Raw genomic sequence first — 20,004 nt, forward strand, 5'->3', positions numbered from 1 at the left:
GGTTTAATTTGATACATTAATTTTGCAGAAGTATTCTGCAGGTGAACTGCAAGACAGAGACTGATTCAAATATCCCAGATTGGGGACTGAGGTTTTTTAAAGTCTTTTAGATGCTTGGCAGTCATCTAAATCCTGATGCTCTTGAATATGGGTGTTTACTCCTTCACATATTCGTTCCATACCAACCTGACCTACACTGAGGATGGTCAGACCAATGCAGACAAGGCTTCCACAGTCAAAATCTGTGAAGCTGCTGAAAAGGGCAAAGAATGTGTCCATATAAGCTCCTAGATTAGAGAATCCCTGTGCAGAGCCCATAGACACTGCAGCAGCTGTGGAGTTGTAGTTATCCGTTCAAAGCAGCAATAGGGGAAAGGCGACTTGTGGGTGAAGGGGACAGAATTGTCTCTTATAGGGCAGAGGAGAATCTTTGGGAAGTGTCCTGTCTCCCCTGCATGCCGACTCTGGGAAAGGGGACTTCCCCACTGATGGATCTGTTTGGAAGACATCAGTGCTCACCTCAAGCTAAAGAGCTCTCATCCTGGCCTGTGTGACTGACGTTCACTCAACTGGATAGATCTCATCCCTCTCCCTACACTAGGATGTTTGGAACGGCCCCACTAGCTGTGGCAGTGGGGAACCAGAGTCATGGACTCTGCCTATGAAATTTGGCCTTGGCTGCCATATGACAGATTTGCAGCACCTGCCGATGTTTGGGATTCCAATATGTGCTCCACAGGCATGATGTAAGGCTATGCTGTGGAACTCTGGCTGGGTACACAGCTACAACAAAGTCAAGCTCTGGGCAATAGAGGAGACTGAAAGTCTAGTCCATTGAGATTGTCTCCTTTTGTTTCTAGTAGAGGTTACTTGTTCCATTAAAAAGAAAGTGTTTTTTTTCTTCCCCTTAGGTGGAACGTGTTGGGTATTCAAGGATCCTTACTTAGCCTCTTTGTGGAACCAATTTACTTCTCTAGCATCATCTTGGGGAGTTTATATCATGGGGACCATCTATCCAGAGCAGTATACCAGCGGATAGCAGAGATAGAAGATCTACCACCTCTGTATACGCTCAACAGACCTTTACTTAGTGGCAAGTATCTAATGGAGAAGAATGTACGGTAACTGAATCTGTTCCAACAGTAACATAATTTTGCAATTCTCAAACCTTTGCAAATTATGTACAGTGAGCAAGTTGTTTTGTGACTACAGCAAGGAAATTATGACCCAAACCTGAATTTAAGCTATAACCAGCTAGAATTACTATTACAGAATCTTCTTTGTGTGTTACAAGACCCTAACAGGGGTTTCTGTGAACTCTTCTATATGAGCCATTTCATGTGGCTGTATTTATCTGCTGTTTTGAGAATGCAGGTGTCTCAGCAATATATTAGCAAAGATGAAAGCCTGGGTTTGGTGAAATCTCTCTTCCTTTCCCACCCACAGAATAGTGTGAGGTTTCAGTGTTACTGCTCTTGCCATTGGCGTTGTTTGTTGAGCCATCTCCATCACATTAGCAGTGTGCCAAGATATACAAACATTTGCTTCCCAGTTCCTAGAATGGACGTCCCAGCTGCCATTGATTGCATTTTCTTCCTGTCATCAAGCTCTGCTGGAAGCAGCATATGTTTTAGTTAGCATGGCGCTCCACTTGTCTGCATGGTCCAACTACCATAATAATATCACTTCCACCTCATAGCTTGGTGCGCCAGATGCTGCATTTGGAGTCCAACAGCACATCCCTTAGGGTTACCTTTAAATAGCTTGTCAGATTTCTGTTCATCAGATCTGTTTCATAATCTCCAGCTACCATCATTAGCTCGTGTTGCAGTTGTTTGTTCCAGATATTGTTTAAGCCCTTGAATATTGTTTTTTATTTAGAATGTTGTTAAGTAGGATTAAGCGGAATGGCAGCATTTGAATTTTGTATTCATCTCTATTTAAAAGGAAACTGTTAAGGTATTTTTTTAACCCTTTTAAAAATTAAGGTCTCTATTAGTTACAATAATACCATGCAAGTTTAAAAGTGAAATGTTTCCCTCACAACATGGGTGATTCCCCAGTGCTAGTCACACTGCTTTATTTTATAGCACTTGGTTTCCAGCATGTGTGTGTTTGTTTTTCAGAGAGAGCCTAATTTTTAAAGCACATTTAACAAATTACATGAATTTTGCATACAGGCATAGGAGATGGAAACAGGTACATCAAATTAACCACTATCCATTTAGCTATAATGAAAGTTCATTAATAAGGGTCACACAGCTTAGGATACAGTAGAACAGGGGCAGGCAAACTTTTTGGCCTGAGGGCCACATCAGGTTTTGTAAATTGTATGGCGAGCCGGTTAGGGGAGGGGGTTGTGGCCCGGCCCCCATCTCCTATCTGCCTTCCCCCGGGGATTCCTGCCCCATCCAACCCCCTGTTCCCTGATAGCACGCCCTCCCAGGACCCTTGCCCCATCCACTCCCCTGGACCCTCGCCGCCCCATCCAACCCCTCCTCTCATTGCTGACAGTCCCCCCTGGGACCCCTGCCCCATCCAACCACCCCTTCTCCCTGTCCCCTGACTGCCTCTGAAACCTCTGCCCCTGACTGCCCCCTGCCGCCCCATCCAACCCCCCTTCCTTCCTGATGCCCCCCGGACCCCTGCCCCCATTCAACCCCCTGTTCTCTCCCGACGCCCCAACCCGATCCACACCCCTGCTCCCCGACCACCACCCGAACTCCCTTGGCCTCTATCCAACCTCCCCGACCCCATGCCCCCTTCGCACTGCCTGGACACCGATGGCTGGCAGCACTACAGCCGTGCCACCCGGCTGGAGCTGGGCCTGCCGCCACCACACAGCACAGAGCACCGGGTCAGGCCGGGCATGCAAGCTGCACTGCCCCAGGAGCTCAGAGCTCTGCCACGCAGAGCATTGCTCTGGTGGCAGAGTGAGCTGATGCTGTGGGGGGGAGGGGAACAGCAGGGGAGGGGCTTGGGGCGGAGGCCTCCCAGGCCAGGAGCTCGGGGGCCGGGCAGGACGGTCCCACGGGCCAGAGTTTGCCCATCTCTGCAGTAGAATGTCAAATGATGGACTTGCCAAAAACATTAGTATGTAATAATAACTAGTAGTTACAGCACACTAAATCCTACATAGTCAATTGTTTTGACCATAATAACTGACAATTATAGTTGCTGTCTGATTTCATGTATGCTTTTCTGATTCCATATTTAGATTGTAAATTCTTTGAGATGGAATGTTTGTTGTCATATTCTCTGTAGCAGTGGTCCCCAACCTTTTCCAGGTAGTGGGTACCGGACGACAAGCCACCGAGGACCGTGGCCAACGGACAAGCATCCGCTGAAATGCCGCTGAGAAGTGGCAACATCAAGAGGCATCGCCGCCAAAATGCCGCTCAAGTAGCATCATCAAGAGGCATTGCCTCCGAAATGCCACCAAAAATCAGCAGCTTTTCGACGGCATTTCGGCAGCAACGCCTCTTGATGACGCTGCTTTTCAGCAGCATTTCAGCGGATGCTTGTCCGCTGGCCAGTACATGGGCACACATGGATGCCCCAGTGGGCGCCATTGCTCCCGCAGGCACCGCATTGGGGACCACTGCTCTGTAGAGTATTTAGTGCATTTTCAGCTCCGTATATTCCAGCTGTGGGATTTTAAGGGCAATCTTCATGTATCTGACATAAAATAGTTCTATCTGTTTTAAGACTCCTATCAGAACTTTATCATTGTTATTCATAGATAGAAGTCTGAAATCTGCTGGGCTGTTTGAACAGCACTTTCAGAGAAATACCTTTCAGACTGGATGTGAAACCACAAAAAGAAAATGAGTTTGATTAAATAGATTCATGGATTTTCTTTTGTTTGGGGCAGCAATAGTGTTCAGAGCCCAGCACAGCTGGATTCAGATGGTATATCTGTTTAGTCACAGATCTGCTGGCTAGTGCACACCTCTCCTAATAACCTCCTCTCTGGAGGTGCAGGTGAAGCCACATAGGGCTGTGCAAACCTTGGCCCCCCAATCCTGCCTCCTCTTGCTCAGTTGGGTGAAGGTTTCAGTTGTATTTTGAATACCTAGAATATAGTGGTTTGTTTCAGAGGCAAAATGATCTCTTTAGTAATAGTCTTTTCTCTCCACACTCATGCACTGACCTACCTTTCTGGTAAACACAATTTGTATTAAGTCTCAATTAATGCCAGCAGGGATAGCTGGAGAACACTGGAATCAAATGAGTTTCATTGTCCGCTCTTCCATTAGAAATCAGCATTATTGTCAAAAATAAAGATCTTTCTTTATCCATAGGCGCCTGCTGTGAAAATTTAGTGAGCAGAAAGGTTAAACCTGAATGTACTGTCTCGAGTGCCTTTCCTTCAGTTGGTAGGAACAAGAGGCCCATGCAGTGGATACTCTGTCCACCACTAAGACCCCTAAAATCTTGACTGTAGACCCCAGCCTTTCAGGATGGAGGAGACGCCTGCAGAGCTATAGCACGGGGGAACATGGGCAGTCACAGAGAGTCAGCATCCAAAAACTGAGAGCAGTCAGGTTGCCTCTTCTGGTCTTCCAGTATCATCGGACAAAGAAGCACACTGCCGTTCAAACAACATAACCATTGTATATATAAATCAACAAGCAGGCATAAGAAGCTGAGATCTAAATAGTAAATCAGCAGAGTCTCTTGTGGGCAGAAGCTCGCTTAGCTTCCATGAAGGCAATCAACATAAAAGAGACACTGAGCATGACAGTGGACTGACTAAGCTATCAGCAAATAGACAGATTGGAATGGCCCCTGAACCCAGCTACCTGAGGTGGACCTGTTTGCATCCAGACAAACGTGAAGGTCAGGCACTTCTTCACTAGGGAGCACAACCACTGGCAATAGAAATTTGAGTGACGGTTCACACGATTCCATTCTTGATGTGCATGTACTCCATGGTCTTTTGCCAGCAGCTTCCACGGGAGCCACATTTGCAACATAGATGCCCTCTCACCGCCCCCTGATCCCCAAGTGAGATCATAAATGAAGGAATAGTCTCAACCATCCATCAGTTCCTTCTTACCACATGACTGCAAGACTGAATACTGCAGTGTTCACTTTTTCTGAGCATTGTGTTATTTTTCCTTAGCCTTGTATATAATATTTACATGTACATGTACAACTGCATACTTCTCTAGTAAATAAGGTTTTTGGCCTACGACTTCCCACTCCTCAAAGTGGTACTAGCATTATGGCAGAAGTCAAATCAGCAGCATTTGAGACCTGTCTCTCATGTGACTCTTCAATTAGTATTAATGATGGGCACTCCTGGTGTCTGATGTGCCTGTGAGAACACATCCCAGAGCAATGTGCTGTCTGTTGCTCTTTTTCCAACCACACTCAGAGAGCGAGGAAAGCCTGCCTGAAGCTGTTCCTCCTAAAAAGATTAATACAAATCTCTTCAGGCACTAAATGGGGATTCTATTCTGGGAAGTAATGAGTCTGAGAAAGACTTAGGTGTCGCGATGGCTAATCATCTGAACATGAGCTCCCAGTGTGAAGCTGTGGCCAAAAGGACTAATACAATCCCTGAACGTATAAGTGGGAATCCCAAGTAGGAGTAAGGAGCTAAGTTCCCTCTAAGCTGTGAAGCCATGCAGCATCCTATTAAGCACTGCGCAGGTGCTCAGGGCTGTGGCAGGCAGAGATGCTTCTCCACCAACCCCGGACCTGCCACAGCCAGGGAAGAGCAGCAGAGAATCCTGTGGCACCTTATAGACTAACAGACATTTTGGCCCAAACCCAGACCAGCCTGGACCTGTGCACAGGGAAGAGGTGTCGATCCTGCAGCCCCAACCCAGCCCAGACCTTCCATGGATGGGGAAGAAGCACCAATCCTGCAGCCCCAACCCACCCCAGCCCGGACCTCCTGCAGCAGGGAGAGGTGCCTCTCCCTCCAAGCCCAGGCGCTGCTGTGGGGAGAGAGAGTTGGGGGAAGACCTATCTCCCCACTGTAGCCCCAGGGAAGCCTGCACCCCAAACCCCTCATCCCCAGCCCCACCCCAGAGCCCGCAGCCGGAGCGCTCACCCCCCGCACTCCAACCCTCTGCTCCATCCCTGAGCCCCCTCCCACACTCCAAACCCCTCAACCCCACCCCTGCCACATGAATTTTGTTATGTGCACTAATATGGAGATGATTTGTTACAAATCACCTCCATATTGGTGCACATAACAAAATTCTTTCCGCACATGCATGGAAAAAATTAGAGGAAACTCTGGTAAGGAAGTCATTTTACCTCTGTATTTGGGTCCTGGAATACTGTGTCCAGTGTTGTTGTTCACAGTCAAAGAAGGATGTTCATAAATTGGAGGGTGTTCAGAGAAGAGCCATGAGAATGATTAAAGGATTAGAAAACATGCTTTATAGTGGTATGCTCAAGGAGCTCAATCTGTTCAGTTTAACAGAGAGAAGGTGTGATGGTTTGTACCACGCCCTGAGACCCCCTGCTGGAGGCCTCGTGGTCCTATCACACTCCATCTAAGAAAGGAGCAGTAGAAAAGTCCTCAAGCCTGCCTAGAATGGCTGCTGGAAAATCAGCCAATCAGAGAGGCTGCCGGGAGCAACCAATCAGGGACCACCAAACCCATATCAAGGGAGCTGCAGTGCAGAACAGAGGGCAGTTGCTGCCTGGAGCTGGAGGAGCATAATTGGTGTTCATGGCTGGCTGAAGGAGCTATAAGACTACCGATAGAGCAGTTGCTGGCAGAGACATGAGGAGCAAAGAAGGAGCTGGCCTCTGGGACTTGTTAGTTGTAAGCCCTAAGGTAAGGGTGAAGAAGGGGAAGGGGCCACAGGGAAGTGGCCCAGAAAAACTGTGATACAGCCCTGAAAGGGGAACTGAATTGTTTAGTGGCCCAGTTGGAGAGCTGGGGCCAGAAAAGCCCAGAGAGGCGAAGAGTCTCCAGGGAGGAAGCCCTGGGAACATGGCCCCATAGCAGGGCCAAGGGACTATTGGAATGATTGTGAGGCAAGGCCAAGAAGGGCTATAGAAACATGCCAACTGAGGGGTACTGAGATAGTCCCCTGTTGGACTGTTGACCCCAGATGGGGTTTGATTTGTATTTTGCACAGACTGTGTGACACAGCCAGAGGCTGAGTCGCCGAAGACCTATCGTAATTAGAGAGAGAGTGCGGGCACACACATTCGGCCAGGAGGTGCTTCTGCATTACAGAAGTTTAAAGGGTGACATGATCACAATTTATAAATGCCTGTATTGGAAACAAAAATTTGACAATGGGCTTTTCATCAGACAATAGTATAAAAAGACCCAATGGCTGGAAGTTGAGGCTAGACAAATTCCAACTGGAAGCTGTGCTCATTTTGTAGCAATGAAAGTAATTTACCATTGGAACAAATTACTGAGAGTTGTGAAGGATTCTCCATCCCTGGCAATTTTAAAATCAAGATTGGATATTTTCCCAACAGATCTGCTCTAGTTCAAACGGGAACTAATTCCAGAAAGTTGTATGGCCTGTGTTATACAGGAGGTCAGACTAGAACTCTTGGAATCTATGGGAGGTTCTACAACCAGGACTCAACCATTGGTTCAGGGCATGGCTACACTTACATTTTTGCAGCGCTGGGAGTTACAGCTGTGGTCGTACAGCTGTGTAGGGCCAGCGCTGCAGTGTGTCCACACTGACAGCGACCAGCACTGCAGTGTGGCCACACGTTTGCAGCATTTGCAGCACTGTTGGAGGGTGTGGCATTGTAGGCAGCTATCCCAGCGTCAAGTGGCTGCAAAGTGCTTTTCAAAAGAGGAGGGTGGGGTTGGAGTGTGACAGGGAGCGTCGGGAGGACAGAGAGAGTGGATTTTTGGAGCAAGACACTGTGTGGACAGTCCCGCCTTGCAAATTCTGGCCATTTTCCCCCACCCCTCTCTCAATCACTTCTAAATGTTAAAAAGGCTTCAGACCAGATAAGCCAGCTTCTCCACGGACCTCCTCCCCCCCCCCCCCCCGCCGTGCTGTTTGTCTCCTCAAGCAAACAGCGTGAACATTCCAAAGCCTCAGCTCGCTTCGCTCGCTGCAGCAAAGAGCAGCTGTGTTTGTTTTTTAGTATAGTAGCTCCGGGGAGTACCTTCCGGTTGTTTGTATTACAGGAATAAGTGTGGATACCTCCTAATACCCTGGAGGCCAATAACAGCGCTGGTGAGTGTCCACACCTGATGAGCAGCGCTGCATCAGCAGCGCTGGATTCGCTACAGCCGTAGCGGACCAGGTGTACAGCCAGCGCTGCAGGAAGGGAGTTGCAGCACTGGCTGAGCTCTGTAAGTGTGGACACCTGGTAAGTTGCAGCGCTGTAACCCCCTCACCAGCGCTGCAACTTGCAAGTGTAGCCAAGCCCTCAGTCTCTCACTGTAATTGCCCTAGGGAGCTGTGATTTCATCTCACACTACCAGTCCACAACAACTTAGAAGCCCTGTTCATTTGCCACTACATCATCATTGACATCTTCCAGGGGCAGAAGGAGGCACTGCTCCAAAGGTGAGCCATCCCGGGCATCTGATAAACTGAGATAAAAGGGTCATCAGATACATGACAAGTGCCCAAAGCCTGAAAAGGCCCCGTCTGGTACCCCGGTACCAATCTCCAAGTCAGCACATACAGTACTGTGTAAATCTCTGCACAGCATTGACCCTGGTACTGACCCTTCAGCACCAACCCCAACACCGAGTACCTTATTACTCAGAAGCCCAGCAATGAGTGCCTCTTTGATGGTAGCACTCATTCCTTCCACCTGAGTGCAAACTGTTTCTATGGTGCCTGTGACATCATCTGATTAAAATCTGAGCATGTAGATCGTTGTTGCTACTACTGTTATATAATCACAACAAATCTTATGCAAAATATATCAGGTAAGGTATCTGAAAAGTTATGATTCGCTGAATATGATTATCTTATTTGCATGTATCATTTTTTGTATTTGAAGTTATGAGTATTGGCTCTATACCTGTATTTCAGATGTGTTTGCTTCTGGTAACACTTACAAGGTATCAAGTATCAGAGGGGTAGCCGTGTTAGTCTGGATCTGTAAAAGCAGCAGAGAATCCTGTGGCACCTTATAGACTAACAGACGTTTTATTCACCCACGAAAGCTCACGCTCCAAAACGTCTGTTAGTTTATAAGGTGCCACAGGATTCTCTACTTACAAGGTATTTAGCCAGCACATTGTGAAGGAATTAGTCAAGCTGAATGGCCCATCAAAGAACAGTTAACTCACAATGGACCATGGAAGATGCCTATCTACACTTAATGGACTTTCCTGAGGACGTTCTAACTAGAGTATGAGTAATGGCTTCTGCTATGATTAAGTGAAACATGCATGGACATGTGACTTGCCCATGTGATTCCTGTTTTCCACAAACTAGAACAATGGATTTCCCTTCACTTGGCAGAAGCTATAAAAGGCTCTGGAAACATCTCCATTTGACCTCTTTCCTGCTAAACCTCTGGACTATGATGAACTTGTACTAATGGGAGCATTTTAAGGAGGGACTGAGGACTTACCAGTGATTTGGAGGAAATCAGAAGCTTAACAAGACAGCAGTTTATTCCATCACTGCTACAAGCCTGATCCAAGAACTTTGAAATTGTTGTAGGTATTTGATTACTTTAACCAATTTTAACTCTCACTTTTCTTTGTTTTTATAAATAAACCTTTAGATATTAGATACTAAAGGATCGGCGACAGCATGATTATTGGGTAAGATCTGAGTTATATTTTGACCTGGGTATGTGGCTGGTCCTTTGGGATCAGAAGAACCCTTTTTTTTTTTTTTTTTTAATGAAATTGGTTTTAACTAACTGCACATCGTTAAGTCTAGTGTCTGGGTGTTGAATCCAGGACTGGAATACCTAAGGAGGCTGCATTTCTGACTTCTTGTTAGCCAGTGTGGTGAGACAGAAGTTCACTTTTGTTGTTGGTTTGGTATATCTCATGGAAGAATAACTATCAGTTTTGGGGTGTGCCTGCGCTTTTTTTCCTCCAGCAGCTTGTCCTGAATTTGGTATTCTCAGTGGTGACCCATGGAGGCACAGTGACAGTGCCTGTTACCTCGACACCAGATTTCTCAGCCCTGAAACCATATGTGGTGCTGCGTACTGTCAGTGGGCCCTACACCAGAGTCACCTCTCCTTGAGAGATAGAGATTGATGGTATCCAAACCACTAGCTTTGGAGTCACTGATATCCCAGGCTAAAAAGGTATATACCTGGTACTTACCTCTCCTATGCTAAGACATGGCACACCTGACAAAACTGTTCCTTCCCATGGAGGAAGCATATTCCTTTTCCCCTTCTTCTGCTGGGCATTGTAGAGACTCATATCCTGCATGTCCACCTTCCCCTCCCTGGGTAGCTCATTGGAAGTCAGACAGGGATAGTAGAGAGCAGTCCATGAGGGAGTAGTTCATAAGGATCAATCTTCCTGGTACCCACCCCATGTGCCCTCCACCACAATACTCATATCTGTGACCACTATGACCCTACTGGCTGGCCTGGGGTTTACAGCCTTTGTCCTGGAAGCCTGCAGTAAATCCACTCATGCTGACTCAATATGGGAATTCAAGATATTCCAGGATATGATGAAGTGCATCACAGAGAGCTTGGATATACCTCAGGAAGGAATATAAGAGAAGCAACACAAACACTTGGACGTTCTACACCAGGGAGACTTGCCATACCCATTAACAAAGGTCTACTGGAGTCTGCAAAAATATTTGGCATCCACTTTCATCCATCCCAGCCCTACTGAAAATTGCTGACAGGAGGTACCAAGTCTCTGCTTAGAGATTCAGCCTGTTTGGCTTCAAAGTGTATTCATCAAATGAGGGTGGTTAATACTATACCCCCTCTCAAAATATGGCTATTTCAACTGGGACACGTTGCCTCAGTTTATAGACAAGCTCTGAAAGGAATATCAGGAGGAGATGAAATCTGTCACAGCTGAGAAACAGCTGACTGTCTGCACTTCATTATAGGCTACTCTGGACATGTATGACATTGCACCATGCACTGTGGCCACTACAAAAGCTGTGACGAGGTTGTAATGGCTCCAGGTCTCGGGATCCCCAGGGAGGTCCAAGTAACAATTAAGAACTTTCCATTTCAGAATAATGAACTTTTTTACAACTGAATGAATGAGACCCTCCACTCCTTGAAGGACTCGTGTGACACTGTGCTCTTTGGGTCGGTGTGTCCCAACCCCAAGGAGTAAGTTGTCACGCTAACAGCTGTCCTTTAAGGCAGTGCTCTCCTGTCCAGTATTTAGGGCCCTACCAAATTCACAGCCATGAAAAGCGTATCATGGACTGTGAAATCTGATCTCCCCTCGTGAAATCTGTTTTTTGGTGTGCTTTTACTCTATACTATACAGATTTCACAGAGGGAGACCAGTGTTTTTCTTATTTGGGGTTCTGACCCAAAAGGGTTCACAAGGTTATTTTAGGGGGTCATGGTATTGCCACCCTTACTTCTCCGCTGACTTCAGAGCAGGACGGCTGGAGAATGGTGGCTGTTGGCCGGGAGCCCAGCTCTGAAGGCAGCGCCCTGCTAGCAGCAGCGCAGAAGTAAGAATGGCATCACTTGACAGGGAATGGATCACTTGATGATTACCTGTTCTGTTCATTCCCTCTTGGGCATCCGGCATTGGCCACTGTTGGAAGACAGGATACTGGACTAGATGGACCTTTGGTCTGACCCAGTATGGCCATTCTTATGTTCTAATACCATACCACGCCACCTTTACTTCCGCGCTGCTGCCTTCAGAACTGGGCAGCTAGAGAGAGACAGCTACTGACTGAGGGCCCAGCTCTGCAGGCAACAATGCAGAAGTAAGGGTGGCAATACCATACCATGCCATGCTTACATCTGTGCTGCTGCTGGCGATGGCTCTGTCTTCAGAGCTGGGGTCCCTACCTGCAGCCAGCGCTCTCCAGCTGCCCAGCTCTGAAGGCAGCACCACCACCACCAGCAGCCCTGCAAATCCCCTGTACAATAACCTTGCAAACCCCCTCAACCCCTCCTCCAACTCCTTTTTGGGTCAGGAGCCCTGCAATTACAACCCCGTGAAATTTCAGATTTAAATAGCTGAACTCATGAACTTTATGATTTTTAAAATCCTATGACCATGAAATTGACCAAAATGGACTGTGAATTTGGTAGAGCCCTATCAATATTACTGTGAAAGATATGGCAATTTCCTGTAATATCCCTTGAAAAACTTTATAGAATTAAGTTTAAGTATCTTTGGTGACCATTGTATTTTAATGTATTATTGGGGGCATGGATGATCAAAGGACTATATTGAACAATGAGGCAGAAAAGAATGGTCTTTTGGGACAATACGCATAAAGTGGATTTCCTGGGAAATCTCTACGAGATGAATGCAAATTTCCCATCTCTAGTTCCACAAAAACCCAACCTTTTGAAGCTACACTCTGAGGGAGGGGACCATTGTCTCCTGATTACCTGTTCCCAGAATCTGAAGATCAAAGGCCCAAGCTATATAAAAGAACAATGAAACTATTTGTGATTGTGCTCTTTCTGAGCCAAGGTCGTTACAAACTTGTTTGCACAGAAACCCCCCTTTGTGAGGTTTGAAGGGGCAACTCCTACAAGTGTCCTTGTTGGAGTTGGGGGGAGATCTCTGGTAAGCTTATAAACATGGGTCTAAGTTCTTTTATTGTTTTTTATATCTTTTCTCTGTAATGTTCTTACATTAAGAATAAGTGTGTTTGCTTAGCAAGGGCTGTGTGGTAACTTATAACTGCTGCCAATCACTGTTCATAAAACATCGGAGAGAGAAAGCAAAGCACAGATGCTGGCCTATTTAGGCAATCTGGCTTGTTGGGAATAACACAGTGTACATAGGGAACTGTGCAGCTGGAAAAATCCCACACAGAAGGGAGAGAGACGTGGGTCTCTGCCCAAAAGAGGTGATGGCTGTGGAATTGGAAGCCTAGAATTGGGTGCCCTTGGTGGACAACTGAGGAGGAATATACGTGCAATTGCTGTCACCCTTAGAGAATCACAGAGCCACCAAGGAAGAGATAGATTCCATCATAAATTACCCACTGCCTGCTCTTCCACTGCCCAACAGTCTGGGGGTTCCAACAGGCAGCATATTTGAAACCAGTGTTGAGCACCTGATAGGGCCACCTGAGAAACTTTTCCATTCAACTCCCTCTTTGGCAACTGTCTCTCTTATCTTTAGAAGCTTGGGTTGGGATTACCTGAGACTGGTGGATCTTGGAGATCATAAACAAGGGGAATTATGTTCAATTCCGGTCTATTCCCATCCCCTCCCTTCTTCTTCGACTGATTGCTCATATGTATTCCACAGTAGGTGTGAATGTTCGCCACGTGCACCGGTGCCGAAAGTTTTTCCCTTAGCAGTACCTGTACTGGGGGAGGACTGCTGCGACCCCTGGAGTGGCGCCTCTATACCGCGCTATAAGGGGAGATGCGCACTGCCCCCACCCTCAGTTCCTTCTTGCCGCCAGTGAAGGTAGTCAGAACTTTGTGCTCCAGCTCTGCTGCAGCCTTTCTACTTGACATTAGTGGTACTGTTCCTGGAATTGTTACTTCAGTTGTTAGAGTGGGCTCAGGGCATGCCACATGCCCCAGGCTTCAAGTCATGCGACTCTGTCGCCATTCTATGCCTAGGAGTGACCCGCACACTGAGTGTCTCTGCTGCTTGGGTGAGAATCACATCAGCGAATGTTGTAAGATCTGCAGGTCATTCAAGCCGCAAACCAAGAAGGAGAGAGACATTAGACTGCATGCTCTCCTGATGGAATTGGCATTGACCCCAACTCCGGCACATCAGGCGGACTTGGCACCCGCCACCACATCGTCAGTGCATAGCGAGGCCCCCTCTGCCAGCCGTCACCGCTCCCCTTCCAAGAAACAGGGAAAGAGCCCTACCTCGCAGCGGTGCCGAGATATGGCAAGAGGGGAGGCTGGTCCCACGTGAAGCAGCCCACAGTTCCCCCCTGGGCTCAAGGCCTCTGACTCGTGTTGAGCGGAGCAGCCCGGTACCGTGCGCCCGCACGTCTCCGCCGGTATGGATGCCGTCGACACCAGAGGCTATGTGGGCCGCAAAGGACATTATGAGTCTGCAGGTTCCAGGCGCACAGCCAGTGATGACTCCCTGGTCTTGGGGCAAGCCCCTGTTGGGTACCCATCAGACTTCTGCTGGTGGCAGTTCCCACTCTGAGGGCCACTCCCCGCACCGTTCGGCGCGCAGCGATCGTCCGGCAGCTCACGCCCTCCCTCGACGTCGATCAGGCCATCCCGGTCACCACCCACACAGGAGTCTTGGAGACCGTCTACGCCACCTGCCAGCAGGCACAGGCATCGAGAAAGGCACCAGGAACCTTTCCCTTCATGATGCGAATACCGTAGCCGTTCTCAACAGGATAGACGTTGTCGGTCTTGTTCCAGTTCCAGCTTAACTAGACATTGCTCTTGGGATTCCCCTCGTGATGACTCAGCACTGGGGAACCGGAGTTCCCACTGCCATCATGGGTACCGAAGTAGCACTTCGGGCAGGTACTGGTCCTCAACATCGAGGTCCATGTCCCGAGGGAGGCAATATCGCAGGAACCGCGGCTCATAATGTTCCTGTGAGACCGTGCACTCAACGGTGACCTCGGCCTTGGCACCCAGCTGCCCATCCCTGGCCCACACAGACCAGCCAGGGCAACTACCGCCACCTGGCCCTCAGCCAGGTCAGTGGCAAGGGGCCCCGTGGCAGGGACATTGGAGCCAGTGGGCACCGTGGCCTCCAATGGCTGCCAGACAGGGGCCAGCTCAGTCACCGGAGCGTGTCAGGCCCCATCAGCCTCGACTGGCTGTCTGAGAGACAGATCGGCGGCCCATGAGTCAGGGGACCCACGCCCAGACTCTTATCTGGGGCTTAATCCGCCAGTACCAGCCCAGGCCCACGGCTCCATGCTAGCCTTTTCCCTGGCATTGGACGACACCATAACGGCTCCCCTGCCATCAATCCCTCAGGAGAACTTTAAGGCACACCAAGACCTGCTAAAGCAGATGGCATCCAGCCTCCAGCTGCAGGCCGAGGAAATGGAGGGCCCTTCCGTTTCCCTTTTTAACATATTGTCCCCCTCAGCACCGGGCCGCGTGGCTCTGCCCCTGCACCAGGGTGTAGCCAACATTTCCAGCACCCTGTGGCAGACTCCTGCCTCCTTGGCCCCAATCTCCAAGAAGGCTGAAAGGAAGTACTTTGTGCCAGCCAATGACCATGAATACCTCTATTCCAACCCGGCACCTAACTCGCTTGTGGTAGAGTCGGTAAACCACAGAAAGCAACAAGGCCAGCCCACGCCTACCCCCAAAAATAAAGACGCCAGGTGACTGAACTCCTTTGGTAGAAAAATTTACTCCTCGGCAAGTAGCCAACCACCAGGCCTTGCTGAGCAGATATGACTTTAATTTGTGGGAGTGTCTCCTTCCAGACCAGGACAGGAGGGACTTTAAGGCCCTGTTGGAAGAGGGGATGGCAGCGGCGAAAGCAACCCTGCAAGTGGCGTCGGACGCAGCCGACACTGCAGCCCACTTGATGGCTTCCGCGATTTCCATGTGCAGGGCTTTGTGGCTCCTCCTGTCTGGACTGTCGACAGAGGTCCAATCCCTTATGCAAGACCTCCCGTTTGATGGGATAGCGCTCTTCACAGACCAGACGGATGTCAGGCTGCATGGGATGAAGGATTCCCATACCACCCTGCAGATCTTGGGCCTCTACGTCCCTCCAGCTAAGGACAAGGCCAAACCACAACCATCGACTCAACCTGCATGGAGCAGATACGAACCCCTGTATAAGAGACCGAGAGACCAGAAATGCTGGTCTCAGCGACAGTCTCGCTCCAGCCCGCAGCCCGGACCCTCTAAGAGCTAGAGGCAGGGAAAGAGGCGGTTTTGACTGTTTGCAGGAGGGCACCGGGCTAGTTGCCAGGGAGACCCCCCGATTAATAAAGTTTGTGTTCTGCAACCGTTCGTCTCCCTTCCGCGTGGCGTGGTCCCATATAACATCGGACCAGTGGGTCCTCAGCACCATTTCCAAGGGCTACATGTTGCAGTCCACCTCCCCCTCTCCAAACCACCTGCCCTCCTTGGTGGACCCAGGGGACCCGGAGCACATCCACCTCCTAGGACAGGAGGTGGACTGTTTACTGCACCTGGGGGCGGTGGGAAAAGTACCAGTAGAATTCCAGGGCAAAGAGTTCTACTCCCAGTACTTCCTGATCCCGAAGCCCAAAGGGGGCCTCAGGCTCTTCCTGGACCTCCAGGGCCTAAACAGTTTTCTGGCCCGCTCCAAGTTCCACGTGGTGTCCCTGGCCTCAATTATCCCCTCCCTGGACCCGGGGGACTGGTGTGCATCCCTGGACCTCCAGGATGTGTACTTCCACATCCATATTTTCGAGGGGCACAGGTTCTACCTCTGCTTCCTAATGGGGTCAGACCACTATCAGTTTGTGGTCCTTCCATTTGGCCTATCCACGGCACCCAGGGTTTTCACAAAGTGTATGGCTGTGATAGCGGCCTATCTCAGGTGGGAGGGGGGACAGATCTTCCCATACCTGGACGATTGGCTTCTCAAGGGCAACTCCCGTTCCGAGGTAAAGACCCACGTGAAGCTGCTCCTCTCGTCATGCACCGATCTCGGCCTAGTGGTGAACGAGACCAAATCAACCTTAGTTCCAGTTCAGCGCACACAGTTCATTGGGGTGCTGCTGGACTGATCGAGGGCCACAGCCTCTCTCCCCCAGACAGGCAAGGTGGGACTTGCTCTCTAACCCTCTGCCGGGAAGCCCTGAGCCTATAGGAGTCTGTACGACCCACAATATCTCCTGAGGGTCGTACACCTCCCAGACCGCAATACACAAGCAGACCACCTCAGCAGGGTCTTCCCCCTCCAGTACGAGTGGCCGCTCCACTCAAAGGTCACTCACCGTCTCTTCCGAGAGTGGGGCATTCCCCAGGTCGACCTCTTTGCAACCAGCCAAAACCGGCGTTGCTCCCAGTTCTGCTCCAGGGGAGGAATGGAAAGAGGTGTGATCTCTGATGCATTCCTTCTGCGGTGATCAGGCCGGCTCCTTTATGCTTTCCCACCGTTCCCCCTCACCGACAAAGTAAAAGATAAAAACAGACAAGACAAGAGTCATCCTCATAGCCCCGGCGTGGGCCCGCCAACACTGGTACGGGACCCTCCTTCACCTCTTGGTGGGCCCCCCGAGGATGCTGTAGCTTCACCCGGACCTCCTCTCCCAGGATGGGGGCCACCTTCTCCATCCCAATCTAGCCGCGCTCCACCTGACAGCATGGTTGCTCCGTGGCTAGACGAGGAGGAGGGCAGGTGTTCGGCGCAGGTAAGGCAGGTCCTCCTGGAAAGCAGGAAGCCGTCCACGTGCTGTACATACATGGTGAAGTGGTCCAGGTTCTCCAAGTGGGCGAGTGAGCGGCGAGTCTCCCCCTCCTCCACTTCTCTTCAGCTTATCCTGGACTACCTCCTGTCCCTTGTGACCCAAAGACTGGCACCCACCTCGGTCAGGGTACACCTGGCAGCCATATCGGCCTTCCACCCACTGGTGCAAGGGCACTCGGTCTTCTCCCACTCTATGACCTCCCACTTTCTGAAGGGCCTTGATCATTCATTCCCATACGCTAGACCCCCCGTGCCACAATGGGACCTGAACCTGGTTTTGTCCTATCTCATGCTTCCTCCATTTGAACCCCTGGCCACATGTTCCTGGTCTCACCTCTTATGGAAGGTGACCTTCCTTGTAGCAATCACGTGGGCCTGCTGTGTCTCGGAACTAAGGGCCTTGACCTTGGAACCCCCCTGTACGGTCTTCTACAGGGATAAGGTCCAGCTTCGCCCACACCCGGCATTCCTCCCGAAGGTGGTCTCCGCCTTCCACATGGAACAGAGCATCTTTCTTCCTGTGCTCTGTCCTAAGCCCCATTCCTCCAATGAGGAACATTGCCTTCACATGCTCTATGTCCATAGAGCCCTGGCATTTTACCTGGATCGGACCAAACCATTCCGGAAATCCTCACAGCTTTTTGTTGCCTCAGCTCAGCGGGTGAAGGGGCAAGCTATCTCCACCCAGCGTCTTTCCCGCTAGATTACCTCGTGTATACGCACATGCTGTGATCTGGCAGGGGTTCCCCCGCCACCAGTCATTAGGGCACACTCAAAGAGGGCTCAGGCCTCATCAGCTGCCTTCGTAGCCCATGTCCCTATCCAAGACATTTGTAGAGCGACCAGTTGAGCCTCGGTTCACACGTTCACTTCGCATTACGCGATCGTCTCCCAGTTTAGGGGTGACACCAGGTTCGGCAGGGCAGTACTCCGTCCCGGTCTATTGTGAACTCCTACCCACCTCCAACAGGGATAGCTTGGAATCACCTACTGTAGAATACACATGAGTAATCACTCGAAGAAGAAAGGACAGTTACCTTTTCCGTAACTGGCATTCTTCAAGATGTGTTGCTCAGGTGTATTGCACATCCTACCCTCCTTCCCCTCTGTCGGAGTTGTCTGGCAGGAAGGAACTGAGGGTGGGGGAAGCGTGCAGCTCCCCTTATAGCGTGGTGTAGAGGCATCACGCTAGGGGTCGCAGTGGCGTTCCCCCAGTACAGGTACTGCTAAGGGAAAAACTTCCAGCATGGGTGCACACCTACTGAGGAATGCACCTGAGCAACACATCTCAGAGAACACCAGTTACAGAACAGGTAACTGTCCTCTTTCCATCTTTACTCACAAGAGAGTGTTTAGAAAATAGGTAGACTCCCTTCTACAACTGGAGGAGGGACGTGCCTTTTGTGTTCAGGGGCAGGGATTTTATTTCCATTACTTTCTCATCCAAAGATGAAAGGTGGTTGGCAGCCCATCCCATACCTTCAACATCTCAGCACCTTCATCTGCCATTTCAAGTTCAGGATGGTGACTCTAACCTCTCTAATTCCCTCAGAACTGGTTCACAGATGTCTGTCTGCAAGATGCATATATCCATATATCAGTCCATCCAGCCCATAGAGAATACCTCAGATTCCAGGTGGGAACATCTCACTACCAGCACAAATTCCTGCCCTTAGGTCTTTGTACAGGACACAGGATATTCACCAAATGCTTGGAAATCATGGCAGCTCAACCAAAGAAACACAGAATCCAGGTCTATCCTTACCTCGACGACTGGCTGATTCGAGGAAGATCACCCCAGCAAGTGACTCACTCCATTTAATTAATTCTAAAGCTCTCCACATCACAGAACCTCAGAGTCAACAGACAAAACCCCATACTGACTCAGAGCACAGCATTCTTAGGAGCACTGTGAAACTGAGAACAGCAAGAGTTTACCTTTCACAGGAGAGATTCCAAACAATAGTAGATCTTATCAACCAACTTCAAGCTCACCTAAGAACATCAGTGAAAACATGCATCAGACTTTTAGGACACATGGCCTCATGCACCTATGTGGTGCCATTTGCTAGGCTTCATCTATGCTTCATGCGAAGGTAGTTGAAATCAGTGTATCCACTCAGCAGACACTTCATGGACATGATGGTCACAGTCCTGCAAGAAGTCCTCTTCTCATTAAAGTGATGGAAAGACCCTCATCAGGTGTGCAACAGAGTACCCGTTCTTTACACTTCTACCTAGCAAAACACTGGGTGACTCTACTCATATGTGGAGACCTCATCTAAATAGATTGTCTTAAATTCAGAGCCTGTGGTTGTCTCAGGAAACCTGCTTCTATATAAATGCCCTGTTGCTCAGAGCTATCTGTCTGTTATACCAAGCATTTCTGCCTCCTCTATACATACAATATGATGGGGGCTAATTTAGCTACAGCGAGTCAGGAAAAAGATCTTGGAGTCATCGTGGATAGTTCTCTGAAGATGTCCACGCAGTGTGCAGAGGCGGTCAAAAAA

General features: G+C 49.4%; 1 protein-coding gene across 2 annotated transcripts in view; it reads left to right on the forward strand.

Moving 5' to 3' along the window:
• ADARB1 (adenosine deaminase RNA specific B1) overlaps positions 1-20,004 on the forward strand; it is a 171,195-nt gene that overhangs the window by 131,848 nt on the left and 19,343 nt on the right. The window contains exon 8 of one of the 2 annotated variants that reach the window (XM_032804117.2): positions 912-1,093. The exons of the other annotated variant lie outside the window; for it this stretch is intronic. Within the exon in view, the coding sequence (XP_032660008.1) occupies positions 912-1,093 (182 nt within the window). The remainder of the gene's footprint in view (positions 1-911; positions 1,094-20,004) is intronic. 2 annotated transcript variants of the gene reach the window in all.

This window comes from Chelonoidis abingdonii, chromosome 10 (assembly GCF_003597395.2).
Source record: "Chelonoidis abingdonii isolate Lonesome George chromosome 10, CheloAbing_2.0, whole genome shotgun sequence".
In the NCBI taxonomy this organism is placed as follows: Eukaryota; Metazoa; Chordata; order Testudines; family Testudinidae; genus Chelonoidis; species Chelonoidis abingdonii.